The sequence below is a fragment of the Triturus cristatus genome, chromosome 3_1 (genome assembly GCF_964204655.1).
Source record: "Triturus cristatus chromosome 3_1, aTriCri1.1, whole genome shotgun sequence".
In the NCBI taxonomy this organism is placed as follows: Eukaryota; Metazoa; Chordata; class Amphibia; order Caudata; family Salamandridae; genus Triturus; species Triturus cristatus.
Window position 1 is genome coordinate 225,085,072 of NC_140583.1, and position 19,451 is coordinate 225,104,522.

At 48.0% G+C, this 19,451-nt stretch overlaps 1 protein-coding gene across 8 annotated transcripts in view; it reads left to right on the forward strand.

Annotated features, from left to right (window-relative positions):
• Positions 1-19,451, forward strand: part of HERC1 (HECT and RLD domain containing E3 ubiquitin protein ligase family member 1) — a 1,817,725-nt gene that overhangs the window by 624,390 nt on the left and 1,173,884 nt on the right. For all 8 annotated transcript variants that reach the window (XM_085643727.1, XM_085643730.1, XM_085643731.1 and 5 more), the window contains one exon: positions 4,411-4,566. In XM_085643727.1, the coding sequence (XP_085499853.1) occupies positions 4,411-4,566 (156 nt within the window). The remainder of the gene's footprint in view (positions 1-4,410; positions 4,567-19,451) is intronic.

Consider the following 19,451-nt stretch of genomic DNA (forward strand, 5'->3'; position numbering starts at 1 on the left):
TCATGATGGATACTGCTCTGCATCAAGATCTGCTACGCATTTGCTGAAAGACAAACTCCTGATGGCTTGTGAGCTCATTCTACCAGAGCCAGGGTTGTGACTATTGGCTTGCGGAGGTCCTGTCCTGTATATCTTGTTGGGCTGCAACTTGGGCTTCCTTGCGCACATTTATGAATCACTGCTGCCTGGACACTCAAGTCTGGTTTGACAGTCACCATTCCCGTTCGGTCATACATGACTTCTTAGTTTAATCTGAATCACCGCCCCCACCTCCAGGGAGGTATCTATTCTAAAGTAAGGAATCTGCTGCTACAAGTCTCTGTCAGATGTACAAGTTACTTATCTTCGGTAACGCCTTATCTGGTAGAGACTCTATTTAACTGCAGATGCCTTACCGATCCAAACAACCTCCCCCTCTGCGAACGGATTTTAGAGTATAGCGTTGTCCCACTTTTTAAGGACCCAAGCTTTGCACATTATGGTAATGGAACAGGAATTGAGCTAAAGCAACACACACTAAAACCTGCTCCCTAGAACTAGTTTTCACACTATAGCCCGGCCTTCCACTAACTCCAGAACAGGAGACTGTATCTCATTTACATACGCCGAATAGATTGGGGAGGTCGCTTTCCAGATGGCCAATTTACCCACATCAAGTTTGTGACAGAACCGCTCATACACCAATTTATATATCATTGTACCATACGTGTACCATGGCTTGTAGGAAGGGATCTTCTTCATTCATTCAAAAACCTCCACACTGACCCTCCTGGTTATTTTCACCAATAGTAAATGCATTGTGTCAAAACTCTACAGTGCTATTAAAGAGGAGGCAAATGGATTGCAAACCTGCTATGTCGAGTTACTGATAATGAGTGGAAATGTTGCTACACACTGTGAGAAGTTGGCATGATGTATGATGTCACTAGTTCTAGTGTACACCCTATATCAGTCCAAACAACCCTTATGGTGATTGGTTGTAAAGTCAACCTTATAGACCAGCTATCCTAGTGGTAGCATGGACAAGAGCAGTCTTAGGCTAAACTCTGAATGGCATGTGAAGCCAGCTGTGATACCATATATAATCCCTTGAATACCAAATGAAAGGACACCACAACAGATATATATATAAAATAAAGTGTATTTATTCTAGTCAAACCCTCAGCACTCTTTATGAGATTCGAGGTAAGTACAACACAGTCTTATTCAAGCATACATTAAGTCACACAGGTAAGTAATACAGTTAGGCCCTAGGGGCCACGCAACCCATATACTAAAGAAGTGGTATAAGGACCACTGTCACGGAAATAGGATAGGCCTAGGCCTAGGGAATCGCTGGGGCTACACTACACTAGCAACAGTTAGGAAGTGGGAGGCCCACGGGATTCAGATGCAGAGTGGAAACACTCACGCGTAATGCGTAAAAGTCAATAGAATTACTAGCAGTTAGAAATTAACAGTTTAAGGACACTTCTGAAGCAGCTAGAGAGTCGAGACTCGGAAACTAGACCCTAGGATAGTCACTACCCTTGTGAGCACCGAAGTACCCAAGTTACCTAGCCCACGGACTGCGGGTGCATAGGTGTGAACTTGCGTCGGGTTTCGTCGTGGACTTCTATGGATGCCTGAAGGAAAGTTGCTGACAGGCAGTCAGTGAAGAGTGTCCGGTGGATCCCAAGGCTGGGATCAAGAAGAGAGGATACCTGCAAGCAGAAGGGACAGAGTCAAGGTCACTAGCCAGTGACCACGTGGAACCAGGAAGGAACCAGGCGATGTTGTGAAGATTGCAGGTGAAGGTGAAGCTTGTCGCTGCAGCCACGGGGACCAGGAGACGTCGAGGACTACCAGGACCAGGAGGCGAGCTGTCCCACGAAGGCTCTTGCTGTTGGCGGCGTCGAAGTCGAACTAGGACTCACCAAGCCTTGGCAAGCGGAACCCACGAAGAACGGAGGACTTTCTTCTGGTGCAGACCAGGAAGGTCTGGGGTGCTTCTCCTTTGCAAGGAAGCGGGATCCAGTCTGGAGGAGCCAAACCAGCAGTGAAGATGTCAGGATGCGTCGTCACAGAGGCCACTAGCCAACGGGCAAGCAACCGGACAGACGCGGCAAGCAGGAAAATGCAGAAGGGCCCCACGCAGGACTCGTGGAGTGTGGGGGGCTGATCTTCGGTGCAGATGGTGCTTGGGGTTGGGGCTTCTCAATCCCCGGTGCACAACTTCGAGGGTGCCTCAGAAGCTGCGCTGGAAGATAGCCAGTCCCACGTCTCTCGTCGCCTCCACGGATCTCAGCTCGGCTCGGCTGTGGATGTGGATCAGGGTCGGAGAAGTCTGGAAGTCAAGGCTCTGGTCGGGCTCTGCAGTCGGTCCCTCGTAGAACTTCAGCAAAGCAAAGTGGTAGTCTCTTGATGGTGCCTGTTTGCACAGGGTAGCCACTCCTTGGCCACAAGGGAGATTCTTCAGTCTTCTTCTTTCGTCGAATGTCGAAGGTCCAGAGTTTCTGTTCACGTTGCAGGTTCGGGATAATCTAATCTCCTGGGGCCCAGCTACCACTCTTATCCAAATCTGGGGGGCTGGGTTACCTGCTAGGTCACGCCTTATGGGTGGGACCTGGGAGGGGGGTGGTTACACCCCCTTCCCTTTGTCCAGTTTCGCGCCAGGACTGAGGCTGGAGTGTCCCAGCACCGGTTTGAACTGGACTATGCACGGGACACCTTGTGTGCCCAGGCATGTCTCATTATTTTCATCCCTCCCTGCCCCAATACACTAAGGCCTGTCTGGGGTGGTGCTCGCACCTCCCAAGGCAGGAAACCTATTGTCCAAGCCTCCCTTGCCGGGATCACTCCCAGCAGCAGGAGGTCAGACTCGTGTCGGTGGCAGCAGCATCCATTTTGTGATGCTGGGGCTCTGGTTAACTTTAACCGGGTAAGTAGGTTACAACATGTCTTCTCCCTCTAGAAGGGAGGGATAATATCCTCATCCCCAGAAATGGGATGGGGGTATTATTCCAAAGTGTTAGACACCTTACACGACCTGTTTTGATAAAGCCAAACCATAGTTACCATAACCGTTTAAGATTATAAGGCACTTTAAGAGTATATGGTAGGCTATATCATAGAACAGCTATAAGGACATGGTTCCGAAAGCTGCAGACAGGCTCAGCTCATTCTAGAGCACCATCTCACATGTTACCAAGCACTCTGCCTCCAGGATTGTTAAGGCCTGCCATAGGAGTGGCTGATAGGTACACATGTGTCTATATATAAGGTAGATATAGATATACTATATCTAAGCAAGGGGTGATTACACGACCTTGCCCCAGCTGAGTGATCAGCCAGTTGTGTCTGATTGGAAGGCCAGACCAGGGGTGGCATAATACATGCTGCAGCCCCTGGGAGGCCTAGGGTACACCTATGCCCTGGGTACCTAGGGTACACTGTACAGGGTCCAATAAGGTGATCCTTACCAATTGGGAATGTACCTAGGGTACATGGAGTCCATTTTAAAGAGAGAGCAGACAGCCTGAGACCCTGAATGGCAGGATTTCAGGCCAACTAAGTCGAAAAACCAGCTAGACCCTAGGCAAAAAGTTGGGGGTAACCATAGTCAGATATCCACCTTCCTACACACACAAACTAGAGCCCCCTGCAGGACAGCGAACTTCAGCTGATCCACAAATCTATTGTACACCATTAGATTTAATGAAATGCAGTGTAGAGTGGGTTTGGGCTGAAGCAGATATTGGGTCCAGATGCACACTTTCTGCACTTGGTCTGGTCTTGCCCACCAGTACACAAATAATGGTAGGAAGTGTATACAAACATATCCAACATGATAGACAAAGTAATCCATCCCTCACCCATGCTAATACTCCTGGGGTATGTGAGGGATATCCCAATTGTAGTCAGGTAACCTACCGCTGTGGCATTTCTTGTGGCCAGAAGACAGGTAGCTTGTGTTTCGGGGTGCAGAAGAATGCACTGCTAAGTAATGGTTAAAGGATCGAGGGTACTGTGCATCTAGACTGAAGGACATTTTGAAACCCCAATGCTCATTTCTGATTTGTTCTAATTTTGATTCTTCACAGACTGTAATGTTAATGGTGCCAACTGAGAAAACATTGATTGCCTACCATTTAAAATATCTGTGATCGCTAGACCTTTCTCCACTGTTTCTACATACTATAATACCCCAGGTCCTCTTAATATGCATCTTAACTGTTGAGGCATGACGTGATGGGGATCCATGTAATCCCCTTATCACTAAACAGCAATAATACATACTTTAAATTGCATACAATGTAATATACAATGCTTACTTAAACCAATGCAGTTTGAAAAGCAGCATATCTACTTATGCATGTATTAAGGTTTTCATTTTCTTTGCATTTATCACTTTTGTCTGCTTTGTTTCAGCTGTATTACGAAAACAGCATACTGCAGAATTGCATTTAGGTGATTTCTTAGTATTTCTAAGGAGAGTTGTTTCCTCAAAAGCTATCCAATCAAAAATGGCTTCACCAAAGTGGACAGAAGTACTCCTCAACATTGCTTCCCAGAAGTGTTGCTCAGGTATAATGAGTAATGGTTTTTCTAATGTCTCTTCCTTTGTTAGAATAACTGTTGTGACCCTGTATGAATGGTTTCTTTACTATAAATAGGTTAAAGCAAATGCTAATTAATCAACAGTAAATGTATGGTGTTAATGGCATAGTTATTCCATTGTTTGTAAGTGCCATAAATTAAAAGGATGAAAGTTTGTTTGTCCCGTTGAGATTCATATTTGTGCTCTGCAAGTGTAATGCAGATCTCATATGCTTAGCCCGCTGTTAAAGTCTATCAGTATTTTCAAAGGATATACTTGAAATCTATGAATGTCTTGGCAAAAATGTTAAACAAGCATTTGCAATGCAATCGGTCTCGTCTTTGGGAAATTATATGTATTTAGCCATGCAGCACATTAGCATGGGTGCTGAAACATCTACTGTTCTTTAACATAGAGGGAACGTAATCACCAAACTGTGTGACATGCCAGGTATGGCAACACATGGAGAGAAATATTGCCTTTCAGCGGGAAATGGTATAGTCCAAAGTTCTATTTTTAATATAAAAGCAGGGCCTTCGGTGGTCATATCACTGAAAATACAAGATTTGAACAAAATATTGGAAGACAATTTCTATGGACTGGAATCTAGAGAAAGCTAAAATGTTTCTGGTATTTTACTCACCTCTGCTAGTTGTTTTCTATCAAGAAAGTTAAATAGAGGCAGTTGGCCAAAAAATTAAAAAATAAGGAAGTCCCTCAGCAGAAAGCAATTCTGGTATTTTACTGACCTCTGCTGGTCATTTTCTATCAAGATAGTTAAATAGAGGCAGGTGAACAGTCCCTAAGCGGAAGCAGACAAGTCCTAGGGCTGATCTCCACAGCCCACAAAGTACATACACATATCCGTATATACTAAAGTATATATTAAAGTATATATACTAAAGTATATACAAGAGGTCTCGAATGCTCGACCTAAAAAGAGATCAGAATTTCCACAACTCGCAAGAATCTGATAGAGCCTTCTAGCTGCAGATTCCTTACCTTTGATTTTCCCAGGCGCCAGGCTGCATCCGTAAACTTTTGCTGAGGAATACACTTGCGCACGACGTCGGGCGGCTCCATTCTGCTCCGCGTGACATCGTTGACGTCGGTAGTGTCGGTTATGACGTCGCAGTGCCTATATAGGCGACACCCAGGCACGCGGACGCCACTTTTTTTTTTCTTGCCGCACCAGTTAGGCGCCGATCCGGGAAGAGCTGCCCCTCTTCCGCTTTTTGGCAGGCTTTTTCACGACTTTTGTCGATATTTTTGGATTCGACTTTGTGTGCGAGGGATGTCTTTGAGAAAGACAGGTGTCAAACCATGTGGGACTTGCTCCCGCATGATGTCGGTCACCGATCCCCACCGCGTATGTCTGTGGTGTCGTGAACGCGACCACGATTCAAAGTCATGTTCAGACAGTTGGGCGGGGGCCCGAAGACCTTGAGGGAGAGAGCGAAAAAGTTGCTTGAAGCCCGGCAGTCAACACTGTCAAGCGGGACTCCGGGGAGGTCGCGGTCCCGTTCGAGGAAGGTGAGGTTGCGGGACCGCTCACGGAGCCCTAAGTCATCTAACTCCCATTCGAGGTCTTCTGGACACTCGGGGAAGAGGCAAAAGAAGAAGAAGAAGGCCAAGTGGACTTTGACTTTACCTCAACTGACGTCCGTCGTTGAGGAAGGTAAGGAGCACCGTCACTCTAGGCACGGTTCTGCGGAGCTGGAGCCTGAGTCGACTTTGCGCCTTCCACCCTTTCCGGGAGCGGAGCGAACCCTGCTCAAATTAAAGAGTTCTACGAGGCCATGCACCGCATATTTGAACGGAACGACCCCGTTGGTGAGCCCTCGGGCCCCGTGGGGTCTGATGGGGCCCCATCGGGTTCTACGCCATCTGCTCTGCCCCGGCGGGGCCTCAGGAATCTGATCCTGGATCCGGGTCGACACCAGTCGTGCTAACAGGACCTTCCCGGACGTTGAATCCGACCGCCTGTCGGTGGCGCAAGCCCCATCATCCCCGATGATACGGACCTGGAACGGCGTCAAGCAACGCCGATTCCGACGTCGACAAAACCCAGGGGTTCTATGTTGTTGCCAGAGCACTTTGTGGACGTGCTGGGTGCAGTAGAGGAATGGGAGGAGTCTGGAGACCCTCTTGAGAACCAGGATGTCTCTGAGGAAATAATGGACTGGTATGGGGAACTTGGGGAAGCCACTGGTCTGGATACTTTCCCAGACTCTGGCATGCTCTCTCCGCCTACACTGGCTACGGAGGAGGGGGCTTCCCATGCCATGGTGGTTAAGAAGGCAGCTGAGGTCCTAGGACTGGAGCTGTCCTCAGTGCAGGTCAGGACTAATCTCCTGACCCAAATGCTTCAGCCTGGGGCTTACACTTCTGAACCCCTATTGCTCTTTAATGAGGCACTTACGGACGTCCTTCTAGGAACATGGTCCAAACCTAGCACAGGGGCTCCTGTGAACAGGATGATTGCACGCCGCCAGCTCCCAGCTACGGGCGAACCAAAGTTCCTCAGCCAACATCTCACCCCAGAAAGTTTGGTGGTGCAGGCCTCTACGTCCCAAGGTGCATTCCCTTCCGCCTCTCCGGATAGGGAATCCAAGAGACACGACTCATTTGGGAAGAAGAAGTTTTCTTCCTCCAGTATGGCATTGCGGCCGGTGAATACTGTGTGCTTATTGGGCCGGTTCTCCCACTCTCTTTGGGAGACGGTTGTGCAAGTGCAGCTAAAAGTCCCATAGGAGGCCTGGGCTGTGCTCTCCCAAACTGTCAAGGACGGGAGGGATGCAGCAAAGTTCACCATTCGGTGTGGATCAGATACGACCGATTCGCTGGGCAGGTCGATTTCAACGACTGTGGCCTTGAAACGCCACGCCTGGCTTCGTACAACTGGCTTCTCGGGGGATGTCCAAGCCAATTTGATGGTCATGCCCTTTAATGGAACCCGCGGTTTTGATGAAAAGGTAGACTCGGCCCTGGTCGGATTCAAGGACTCTCGAGCTACGGCCAGATCCTTGGGCCTCTCCTCCACTCCTCGTGGCCAGTATTCCTTTTGCCCATTTCGTGGCAACGAAAGGGGTTTCCAGCCACGTCCGCCCTGTCCTAGACACCGTTCCACTCAAACTACCCAAGCCGCGCGTCGACGTGGACGCGGTATATTCCGTCCTCAGAATGGAGGCCAGAAGTTGTCTACCATACTGCCCTCAGCAGCCGCATCCACCAAGCACTCCTAGGCTGATTCTGCAGGACCACACTACTCCAGTGGGTGGAAGAATTCGTCATCATCTCCCCCGCTGGAGATCTAGAACAGACAAGTGGGTCTTGCAGATGGCCCAGGAGGGCTATTCTCTTCTGTTCATTTCCTTTCTTTTCCTCCTCCTATTCCTCCAAGTCAGGAACGGCTGGTGGAGGATCATTTAAAGTTGCTGCAAGAAGAAGTTATGGCTCTTTTGGCCGAAGGAGCTATAGAAAGGGTCCCAGCTTCAGAAGTAGGCAATTGCTGTTATTCCCACTACTTTCTGATTCCGAAGAAGAACAAGGGGCTTCGGCATATTTTGGATCTTCGGACCGTCAATCTCTTCCTCAAAAAGCAGAAATTCAAAATGCTCACTTTGGCTCAGGTCTTGTTTGCCCTAGACCTAGGAGACTGGATGGTGGCGTTGGACCTGCAGGATGCTTATTTTCACATTACCATCCTGCCGGGCCACAGGCGTTACCTTCGGTTCAAGGTAGGCAGCGAGCACTTTCAGTTTACCGTGCTCCCCTTCGGTCTTACCAGTGCCCCTAGGGTGTTCACCAAGGTGATGGTGGTGGTTGCAGCTCATCTGCGCAGGTTAGGGGTGTTAGTCTTCCCCTACCTCGATGACTATCTAGTGAAGGTGTCCTCGCTCCAGGCAGTCGTCTCCCATCTTTAGACTATGGCGAACCTCCTGCATTCGCTAGGGTTCTCTATAAATGTGTCAAAGTCACACCTGACTCCTTCTCAGACGTTCCCTTTCATCAGAGCTGTTCTGGAAACAATGCAGTGTCTGGCTTATCCTCCCGAGCAGTGAGTCCAGGATATTCAGGTTATGATTCTGATATTTCAGCGTCTATCCTGGATTTCAGTGAGGTTGACTCTGAGGCTGTTGGTTCCATGACCTCCTGCGTCCTGTTGGTAAGGTGGTGTATGCGGCCACTGCAGTGGGTCTTGAAGTTCCAATGGGCACAGCATCTGGAAAATCTAACCAATGTGGTTCTGATCTTGGAAGAAACTGCGAAGTATCTGCAGTGGTGGTTAACAAACTGCGATTGGGTCAGCGGCAGACCTCTCTCCCTTCCCCAACCAGATTTCACAGTCGTGAGGGATGCGTCACTTCTGAGATGAGACGGCCACATGGGAGAGGTGGAGATCAGGGGTCACTGGTCTCCGGCGGTCTCCGGCGGAGACGGGACTCCACATAAACTTGTTGGAGCTCCGAGCGATTCGGTTGGCATTGAAAGCATTTCTTCCCTCTGTCAAGGTGAAGCTAGTGCAGGTGTTCACGGACAACACCACCACCATGTGACACTACAACAAGCAGGGCGGGGTGGGGTCATGGACCCTTTGTCGAGAGGCCCTGCATCTCTGGACATGGCTGGAACAGCAGGGCATATCCCTGGTGGTTCAACACCTGGCAGGTTCTCTGAACGCCAGGGCGGACGGTCTCAGCCGTCAGTGCCTTCAGGATCACGAATGGCGTCTCCAGTCGGAGGTGGCCGATGGTCTCTTTCAGCAGTGGGGAGAACCTTGGTTAGATTTGTTTGCCTCCGAAGAGAACGCGCAATGTCAGCAGTACTGCACTCCGGAGTTTCCAAGGCGGCTATCACTCTGCGACGCGATTCGTCAAGAGTGGAGCTCAGGCCTGTTGTACTCCTTTCCCTCCATATCACTCCTGCCCAGGGTTCTGAAGATCAGAAGCGACTGGGCCCAAGTCATTTTTGTTACACCAGACTGGGCAAGGAGAGTCTGGCATCCAGAGCTTCTGAGCATGAGTGTCGATCCTCCAATCAGGCTGCCCCTTTGGGAGGATCTTCTGTCACAGCAACAGGGGAGGGTTCTCCATCCAAACCTGTCAACTCTGCACCTCCATGCGTGGAGATTGAGTGGCGACAGTTGATAGCTTTTGACCTTCCTCCCGAAGTCTGTAATGTTATTCTGGCGGCCAGGCGGCCCTCCACTAAGATGGTATATGCCTGCCGTTGGCAGAAATTTGTATTATACTGTACAGAAAGGTCCATTGACCCTCTTTCTGCTTCTCTTTCTACTGTCCTTTTATTCATTCTAACTCTTGCCCAGCAGGGTTTTGCTTTGGGTACTGTCAAAGGTTACCTCTCTGCTCTGTCTGCTTTTTTGCGGCTGCCAGACCACCCTGCTCTCTTTAAATCTCCTATTGTAAATAGATTTCTGAAAGGGCTGGGCCATTTATTTCCACCTACGCCCTTCGTTATGCCACAATTGGACCTTAGTTTGGTCCTCACTTACCTGATATGCGCTCCTTTCGAGCCTTTGCCCAATTGTCCCTTCCGGCTGTTGACCATCAAAACAACCTTCTTGGTGGGGATGACATCGGCCCGTACAGTGAGTGAATTGCAGACATTACCCAGCTCGTCTCCTTATCTTATGTCCTTTCCGGACAAGGCGGTGCTTTGCCCCATGGCATCTTTTTTGCCAAACGTTGTGACCCCATTCCATCTGTGTCAGTCCATCACTTTGCCCACCTTCTTCGCTCCCCCACATCCCTCCAAGGAAGAGGAGCGTCTCCACCGACTGGACCCGAAAAGAGCGTTGTCTTTCTACCTTGACCGCACAAAAGACTTCCTGGTAGATGACCAACTTTTTGTGGGATATGTCAGAGCGAAGAAGGGAAGGGCAGTGCAGAAAAGGACCATCTCTCGCTGGGTCGTTCTCTGCATTAAAATGCGTTACACCTTGACGAATAAGCAGCCCCCTGAGGGATTAAGGGCCCACTCCACCAGGGAAAAGGCTGCGACAACCGCCTTGGCTCGGGTGTCTCAGTCCAACACATCTGTCAGGCAGCAACGTGGGCATCATTGCACACGTTCGCAAAACATTATTGCCTTGATGGTCGAGTGCGCAGGGACGGGCACTTTGCCCGTTCAGTCCTGCAAGACTTCTCAGTCTAGATCACAAGTCCGTAAGCTACCGCCGGGATGGTATGGCTCTGGTATCTGATTCAAAGGTAAGGAATCTGCAGCTAGAAGTCTATCAGATAAACAAGTTACTTACCTTCCGTAACGCATTATCTGGTAGAGACTCTATCTAGCTGCAGATTCCTAACAGCCCCACCCATGCCTCCCCGCTTTCTGGACTGTTGTAGTAAGACTAGGGTTTTTTCCCCTTTTAGGGCCCTAGTTTGTGCACACGACTACGTCAGTTACTTCATGGCTCTGCGCTTCTGGCGTGGAAAATACGAAAAGTACTGACATCTGCACGCCTGGGTGGCGCCTATAAAGGCACAGTGATGTCATAACCGATGATGTCACTCGGAGACAAATGGAGCCACCCGATGTCACGCGCAAGGGATATTGCTCAGCAAAAGTTTCCGGATCCAGCTTGACGCCTGGGTAATTCAAAGGTAAGGAAACTGCAGCTAGATAGAGTCTCTGCCAGATAATGCGTTACCGAAGGTAAGTAACTTGTTCTTCTGGTAACCTGGTAAAAACATCTAAAAGACAATCCTAGACTCTGCTAGAAGTTTACTTTCCCCATCTATTGTTTTATCATTCAAAGTGTTTTTCAAGAACCATTGTTCATCATTAGGACCCTCCTACACATCGCCAATATTGGAATATTTCCATGTGCATCTACCTGCACTGTTAGGAGGGACTCAAAACAGTTTTAAACAAAGTGCCTCATCCATGCCACAATCTCATTACCTTATTACTGCTTACAGCAGAGACAAACATCTGAAACTCAGTCTTTCAATTGGTTTCTCCAGGTTTTGGGCAGGTGTTTTCTCTCATTTTTTGCCAACATTTTGCTTCCCATGTAAGGGTTTAGCCATATTCTAAGTGCAAGCGTGACTAGTAATTTCCTGATCCCATGTATATTGGTTTCTCCAGGTTTTGGGCAGGTGTTTTCTTTCATTTTTTGCCAACATTTTGCTTCCCATGTAAGGGTTTAGCCATATTCCAAGTAGTGATTTCCTGATCCCATGTATGTGATGACTGGAATCTAATCATGACATGGGGGTCTAATAGCTGTGTAGATAGATGCCATCTTTGCCTTTTAGGGAGAGGGAATGCAGTCCTCAGTCCCCCACCAAGAACTGATAAGAAAAACGGTGCTTATTCTCCTGTGAGTTAAATCTCGCTGCAAGAAAAAGCACTGAAAATCTGAGTCTTTATTTCTCTCCTCCCAACCCTTTCCTTCCAACCATAGGGCTCCTTCGGCTGATACTTCTGCCATGCCGGGGCTGAGGTCATATTCAGCCACTGGACCAGCATGGGTCGCTCTAACATTGGTACTTCCTCAAAAGCTGCTAAGTGTGGTGCCTTCATATGCGAGCTCTGGCACGTCTCTGAATTCTGTGCCTCATGATAGATCAGTGAAGTTGAACAAGTAAACTGAAATCCAAGGCAGCCAGGTCAGAATTTAATGATGAAAAACATTTCTGTACTTCTGCAATTTGCATTTCATGTAGCTTGCAAGGAAGCACTGTGCTGCATCTAGTTATCCAGTATCCTTAAGGCCTCATGTAACCCATCTCCAGACAGTCAGGTAATCCAATCCTCCATAAGAAGTGAAACCTTAACAGATTGAAGTCCATTTAGAATTCTTTAATTTGTTTTGAGTTAAATGCAGAAGGCTTTAATGGTACTCATGTTATTTCCTGTCCTCAAGAATGATGGAGGACCTGCGGTTGATTCTAGATGTCAGATTTCTGATCTTGTTCCTGAAGAAGAAAACTGGAGCAAACCCTGCTGGCCTTGGACGAGGAATCCTGGATGGCGTCCCTGGACCTTGCTGGAAGCAGTCTTCCATGCAATAATCATACAGTCCCACAGGAAAAACATATGCACTTCCTATGGGAGTGGTGGGATCCACTCACTTTCAATTTCTCATGCTACTGGCGCCCTTACATTGGGCCCTCGGGTCTTTACAAAGATCATGTTGGTGGTCATTGCCATTGTGGTTAGGGATACACATGTTAGATTACCTGGACTATTGACTGCAGAAGGTGAGATCGTAACAGCTAGTCTCAGACTCCATGGAGAAGGCAGTGTCCTTGCTGTCTACCTTGGGGTGTTCCATCAATGAGTCCAAATCCAGTTTAATGCTTACTCAGAGGCTGTCCTCCTTTTGGACCATCTTGGAAACTGTCTCTTTGAAGCCTTTCTATTCCTACAGCCAGTCCAGTACATTCAGGCAATAATCCTCGTGTTCTGTGCTACAGCTGCTATAGCAGCCTCAACAGTTAATGACGCTGCTGGGCCTGTTAGCCTTCTGCATTCTGTATTCCTACATTTGGTGGCACATGCAGGACCTTCAGTAGAACTTGTACCTTTATTGAGCCCCACATTAGTGGTGTCTGTCAAACAAGATTCTCATCTCTGAGGAGGCTTCTCAGGACTTGCGGTGATGAATGTTAGAGGCGTATCTGACATGTGGCCGTCTGTCATCCCTGGAATGGAGAGGTCACCTGGATGAAATGGAGATCCAAGGGCATTGCTCTGTGCTGGAGCAGTATCAACCATCTAAACGTATAATACATATAATCTTGCTGGAGTTATATGTCATTAGGCTGACCATTAAGACGTTCCTGTTGCCAACCAGATACTGGTCAGTCCAGACAATTCCGAACAACATGACTGCAATGTGGTACTGTAATCAATTGGAAGTTATGGGTTCTTGTGCTGTAATCCTAGAGACATTGAAGCAGCGGAAATGACCGGCACTGCACTGTATTTCGCTAATGGTGAATCATTTAGCTGTGTCCCTGAATTTCAAGGCAGACAAACCTGCCTCAGTGGGCTTACCTTTTGCAAATTCTGGAAATGCTTATTGTTCTGTTTTTTGTGTGTTAGAAGTTTAGCCTTGTGGGTCGCTATACAAAGCCTTTGTTAGGATTTCTGTATGCATTCTTCCTGACTCTAATCTCACAAATTCTAAAGAATGTCCGTTTTGACCAATCATGGGTCATTATGGTGCCAGAGTGGTTAGAGAGTCAGCTCAGATGCAGTAATCCAATCTTCAGACAGTGAGCATCTGTCTTCCCCTTCAGCTTTCTCTTTGGGAGGATTTTAAGTTTCACCATCACACATGGTGATGTATGAGAACCTCCTCTATCTACACCTTCATGCATGGAGATTGAGCAGAACAAGCTGAGAGGCATTGACGTTCCGGCAGAAGTGCTGGAAATCATTCTGGCTTTCATTCACTCTTGCATCAAGTCCATATATTCATGCCATTGATCTTGTTTTATAACATGTGCCGAGGATAAGCATATTGACCCCTAGAGGCAAAACTGTCTGATGTTCTTATTGTCATTGGCCGGGCAAGGTTTTGTTGTGTGCACATTTAATGGTACTGATTGGCACTTTCGACCTTTCTACACTTGCCTGCTCAAACTTTCTCATTCAGATCACCTCTATACATTTCCTAAAAAGTCTTTCACATATTTCGTCTTGCTCCCCTTATCATGACTCAGTGTAACCTAAATCTCATCTTAACATTCCTGATGGGTTTACCTTTCAAGCCGGTTCATGCCTCTACTCTGCCGATTAATACGTTGAAAACTGTGTGCTTGTGTCATGTGTGGCTGTAGATACACATGCTCTGCATATTCCTGCCATCTAGTGTTGGGTAGGATGTGTGCGAGTTGTTTTTCTTCTAAGAGGTCTTTCGAGTCACGAGGTATTTTGATTACTCCGCTTGTTGGTAATGTGCATAGGCATCAACACCATTGTTAGATTGTTTAATTTCTGTTGTCTGGTTTGCACGTGTGTTCTGGATTAACATCATCACAGTGCTCTTTTCGTTCTTCACCGTTTTTCTCCCATTGTTGGTATTGTGGTATTGTTTCTGTTCGCTTTCCCTGAAATACTGTCTTGGATCGACGTCCTGATCCTTCGCTCTCAATCGACTCTCCAGTCGTCCTCGGCCCTCGGAGGATCTTGCACTTCCTGCCTCCCCCATACTCGACAATGCCTTGACAGTGATGGAACGGACACCCTTCAGAAACTGTACTCGCTGTAATACGAAGGATCCCCAGACCCATCACCACCAGGTCTGTAACCTCTGCCTCTCGCCTAAGCACAACAAGGATGCCAGCAATGCCTGTCGCTCCTTCCGCTCGAAAAAGCTTTCCGCGTTTGATGGGCACGTCAACACGAGATTTCGCGTAGGAGCAGAGAGGACATCCCAGACCTCTTCAGCACCCAGGACCTCGAAGGAGAACAACATGGACAACAGTCAGGTGCTGAGAAGTAGGTTTTTTCGCCCAATGCCTATTTGAGCTCCAACTTAGAGATCGAAGACTCTTCACCTGCACAAACTGTCATGAGTGCGGTTCCTCCAGAGCCACTTTGGATCCACAGAGCATGGCCCTTGTGCCACCACTGCCTGCGGGCCATGGTCTGAACCAAACCTCTGCTTTGAATGCAATGCCCAGCCTGGGCTCGGGGCCGAAGAAACTATTGATGCTGGCTCACTCTGCGCTGGCTGCTCCATCCTCAGCACAATCTACGTGTTTGAGCAAAAACCCTTGGCATCAAACTGATCCTCTAAAAACACCAGGACGAGATTGATGCTCAGCAGCAGCACATTGTAATTCACCTGTATACGGGCTGGACCCTCACCCACTGACCCACCAGTGACTGAACCACAGACGACTAAACGCCAGCTGAGCTTCGAGGAGGCTCTCGATGTGCCCATTCCAATGAAATATTGAAAGAAGTTGGACGAGGCCACCTGCCCTTTGCCGGACAGTGACTTAATACCACACGCCCAGCATCGCCATCGAGACTACAGCACTCCCCATCCTGGCCTGATTCTCCACCTGATCCCATTGATGCACACCTCATTGGGTCACCACACTCAGGCACGGGTCGGGAGGGACCTATGATATATCCCCATGGTGACTCCTATGACATGGACACTCCAGGGGACATGGACCCCAACCCTCACCCCCTGATGACTTCACATCTTACCATGAGCCGATAGCTAGAGCAGCCTTGTATCCCAAGGTAGTCGTGCATGTCAACCCCCCAGTAGAAGAGGATTTTCTATTCAAAACCCTTTCCACCACCCATCGTTCCACCCAATACTACCTATTCTCAAGGGCATGCTGCGACTAGCCCCTGATATCTTTCAAGGCTCTGTACCCAACAGACCCCATATACATTTGGGCCAACTTCCACCGATTACCTGGTGATACACATAAATCCGCAAGAGGATGAAATCTCAGGGCACTGGCGATGCTTTTCCACCATATAAGGAGAATAAACTAATCAACGCCGCAGGAAAGAGTTGCAGCACAGTCAGGCAATAATTGGCGCATTGCCAACTCGATTGGTCTAGTTTCCTGTTATGGCTGCACCCATTGTGACAAAATGGAGGAGCTTCTCCAGTACCTCCCAGATAAGCATAAGGGATACAAGGCATACTCCGAGGGCAAACCCATCACAAATCCCACCACACTTACAAGACCTGGCTGTCCAAGGGCAATAGTAGCCCAGACACCAGGGTCTCCATATCAGTTACCTGGAACTCGTAGCCTTCCACCTAGCTTTGCAGGCTTTCCAGCCCCATCTGTCCAGCAACGTTGTCCTCATCAAGACGAGCAATATGACATCCATGTCCTACCTTCAGAAACAGGGCGGCACTCATTCCCCTTCAGCTGTCTCGGCTCGCTCGGAGCATTTGATGATGTTATCTCCTCCACAACACACACTTGTTGTAGACAACTTCTTCGACGACCTTCACAGCAGAATGCGGCAATAAGCCCATGAGTGGCAACTTCACCAATGAGTCCTTTTCCTGTATTTCCAGGGAGGAGGTTTCCCCAGAGATGGGACTCTTCACCTATGCAGACTACGCCAAATGCCCAAACTTCACCTCCAGGTTCGATGGGCAATACACTATGGATGATTTGGTCAGGGATATGTGTTTACGCTTTTCTGCCTCTCCCACTACTTCCATTTGTGGTTTGGAGACTGCGGCAGATGTCCCTTACCCTCATTTTGGTGGCTCCCACTTGGGCCCGCTAAGCCAAGTTCATGACCCTGCTGGAACTCTCAATGGTTCTACACGAGAGGCTCCCCAACCTCAACAGGCGGGACCTTCTCATGCAGAACCATGGAGAAACCAGGCATCCAGACCCCTGGTCGCTCAATCTTGTGATCTAGCCCCTGAGGTCCTAGACTTTGGGGACCTTAACCTACCACCTGAATGCATGAACATCCTGAAGAAAGCACGCAGGCCTACCACATGCTCCTGTAGTGCTGCTAAATAGAAAGCAATGTCCATTATCGTCATTCAAATAAATATACCCTTTGGTGCCTAGGGCCCAAGACATTGTCTGCTATCTACTCCACTTGCAGACTCGTGGTCGGTCCTTCACTTCCATCTGCCTTCACTTGACCGCAATGGCTGCCTATCTTTAGAACAGGCAGCACATCTACCTCTTTCAAATACCAGTCATGTAGGGTCTCATGGAGGAACGCCTCCGGTCCCCCTGGACCAGACATGGAATCTCAACATTGTACTCCCTGGACGTAGGGGTTCCCCATGTGTGCTCCTCCACTCCTGACCCCTTTGATTTCTTTCTTGGAAGTTTGCATTCCCTGGTGTAAGTGAGCTCCAGGCATTAACTTTGAAAGTTTATGTTGGATTGACTGTATCCAGTTAGAAATGGCTAACTTACCTGTAAGTCCCTAGTATATGGTACCCTGGTGCCCAGGGCATGTAAATTAGAGGGGTACCCCAAAGCTTGCAGCATTGTTTGTGCCACCTTGAGGTCCACCTGGTAAAATAGGTCCCCTAGTCCACCACTGCAGACTGGTAGAGCAGCTGTGCACTGCTAGTCCTACTTTGCCATTAAAAGCAATGGCAAAGCTGCACCTTCCCCTGCACATCTGTGCAAGTCACCCCTCTGGTAAGCCTACCGATTCCTAAGGCAGGATGTGACATATGACACAGGCAGAGCATGTACTTTACATGTTGTAGGAAGCTGGCTTTTTATGTTGTGTACCAAAACGAGGTCACTATTTGGAAAGCCCAGACGACCCTTATTGGCTTACAGTGCCTAAATTAATTATCCATAATGCTCTCTTTTGTGGAAGTGTGGGCGATCAGTTTAGGCTTATCAAAGGGTAGTGTTAAACATTGTTGAACACACAGTCAATAAATGAGACAAACACTCGAGAATAAACTCGAGACCAAACTAGTGTTTTGACTAAAAAGTCTGCAAAATCAACCCAGGACTGGCACATGGTTTTGTGAGTCTCCTTGATCTTAATCCTGTAATCCTCAATGGTGAGTTAAAAGCCCCCAATCAGGGTATCATTCATGAGGTCATTAGACTCAGCATCTGCCTCATCCAGTGACAGGAGTCTATCTCTGCACTTTCCTGAGAACAACTCCCAGAGTAGAGAGCCCCAATACTTTTGGTTGATCGTCCTCATTTTAAAAGCCTCTCAAGGGCTGTAAACCATTTGGTGATATTATCACCCTTAGCATATTTGGGGATAATCCCTTTGGGGATTTTGAGATCAAACGTTTTCTCCCTATATCTATATATTGTGCAGCCGCCATTGATGAGTTCCAGGCCCAGCTCAGCCCTTTCTCTTTCTATGGCCAGGATTTTGGCCTCATGGGCTGCTCTTCTGGCTAGTCTCTCAAAAGCAATATCTTCATCCTCTTGTCACGTGGCCCAAAAGGGACATTGTCGTTTTTCACTAAGTTAGCATGCGCACTTTGCAGCTTGTCTGCTGCTTTGACGCACGTTACTACACGTCTTTGTTTTTGCAATATTACAATGACTGCTTTCACATGGGAACTCATTGCTATGTTCACTCTCTACATGTTCCTGGGATTTTGACTGAACATTATGTACAAGGTCGAACAACAATGCCCCTTGTTATTTTTGTTCTGGCCAAACCGTGGGCCTTAGACAAAACATACTGATGCAGCTGTTGTTTAGACAGCGTACTTGGGTTGTTTAGTAGGGTACACGAATAGGTGAGACACACTTGGAGAGGGACCTTTCCAGGGAGACGACTTATGATGTAGACATACCGTCTATAGGCTAAGGTATGGCGTATGCTGACAAAGCCCAGAGATCTTCTATTATAAAATAATACTTCTTTTTTAGCAAGGGGAGGGAGATAAGCACTATAGACTTTTCTCCTTTGTCTTTTTACGATGACGTCTCCCTTCATGATGTATGAACTAGCTGCTATGCTGACTATATTTATGCTATGCATTTTCCTGCTTGTTGTGGCACATATACTGCATGTTAGAGCACATTAGTTAAAATAAATATTTTAAACGGTTTTGTGTGTCTTTCAGATCTTATTGTGGACAAGTACAAGAGAGTGGTTGAATGTGTGTGTCTTGTTACCGCGATTCCTGAGATATCTGGGAGTGTTATGTTCTGGGGTGTCTAATCCGTTGTTTCTCCAGGAGTATGTAGAAGAGCAAGTGAGACACTATAGCTAGTCGGTCCTAGGTGATAAGGTGGTAGGAAGACTCAGTCCCTATACACCAAGGTCCCATCCATACTCCTGCGCATAGTTCTGTATTTGTGAGGAATCCCTGCAACAGTCTAGGCCGTCTCTGCACCTTGAGTTGCCTGACTGATGCTCAGTAGAGGAA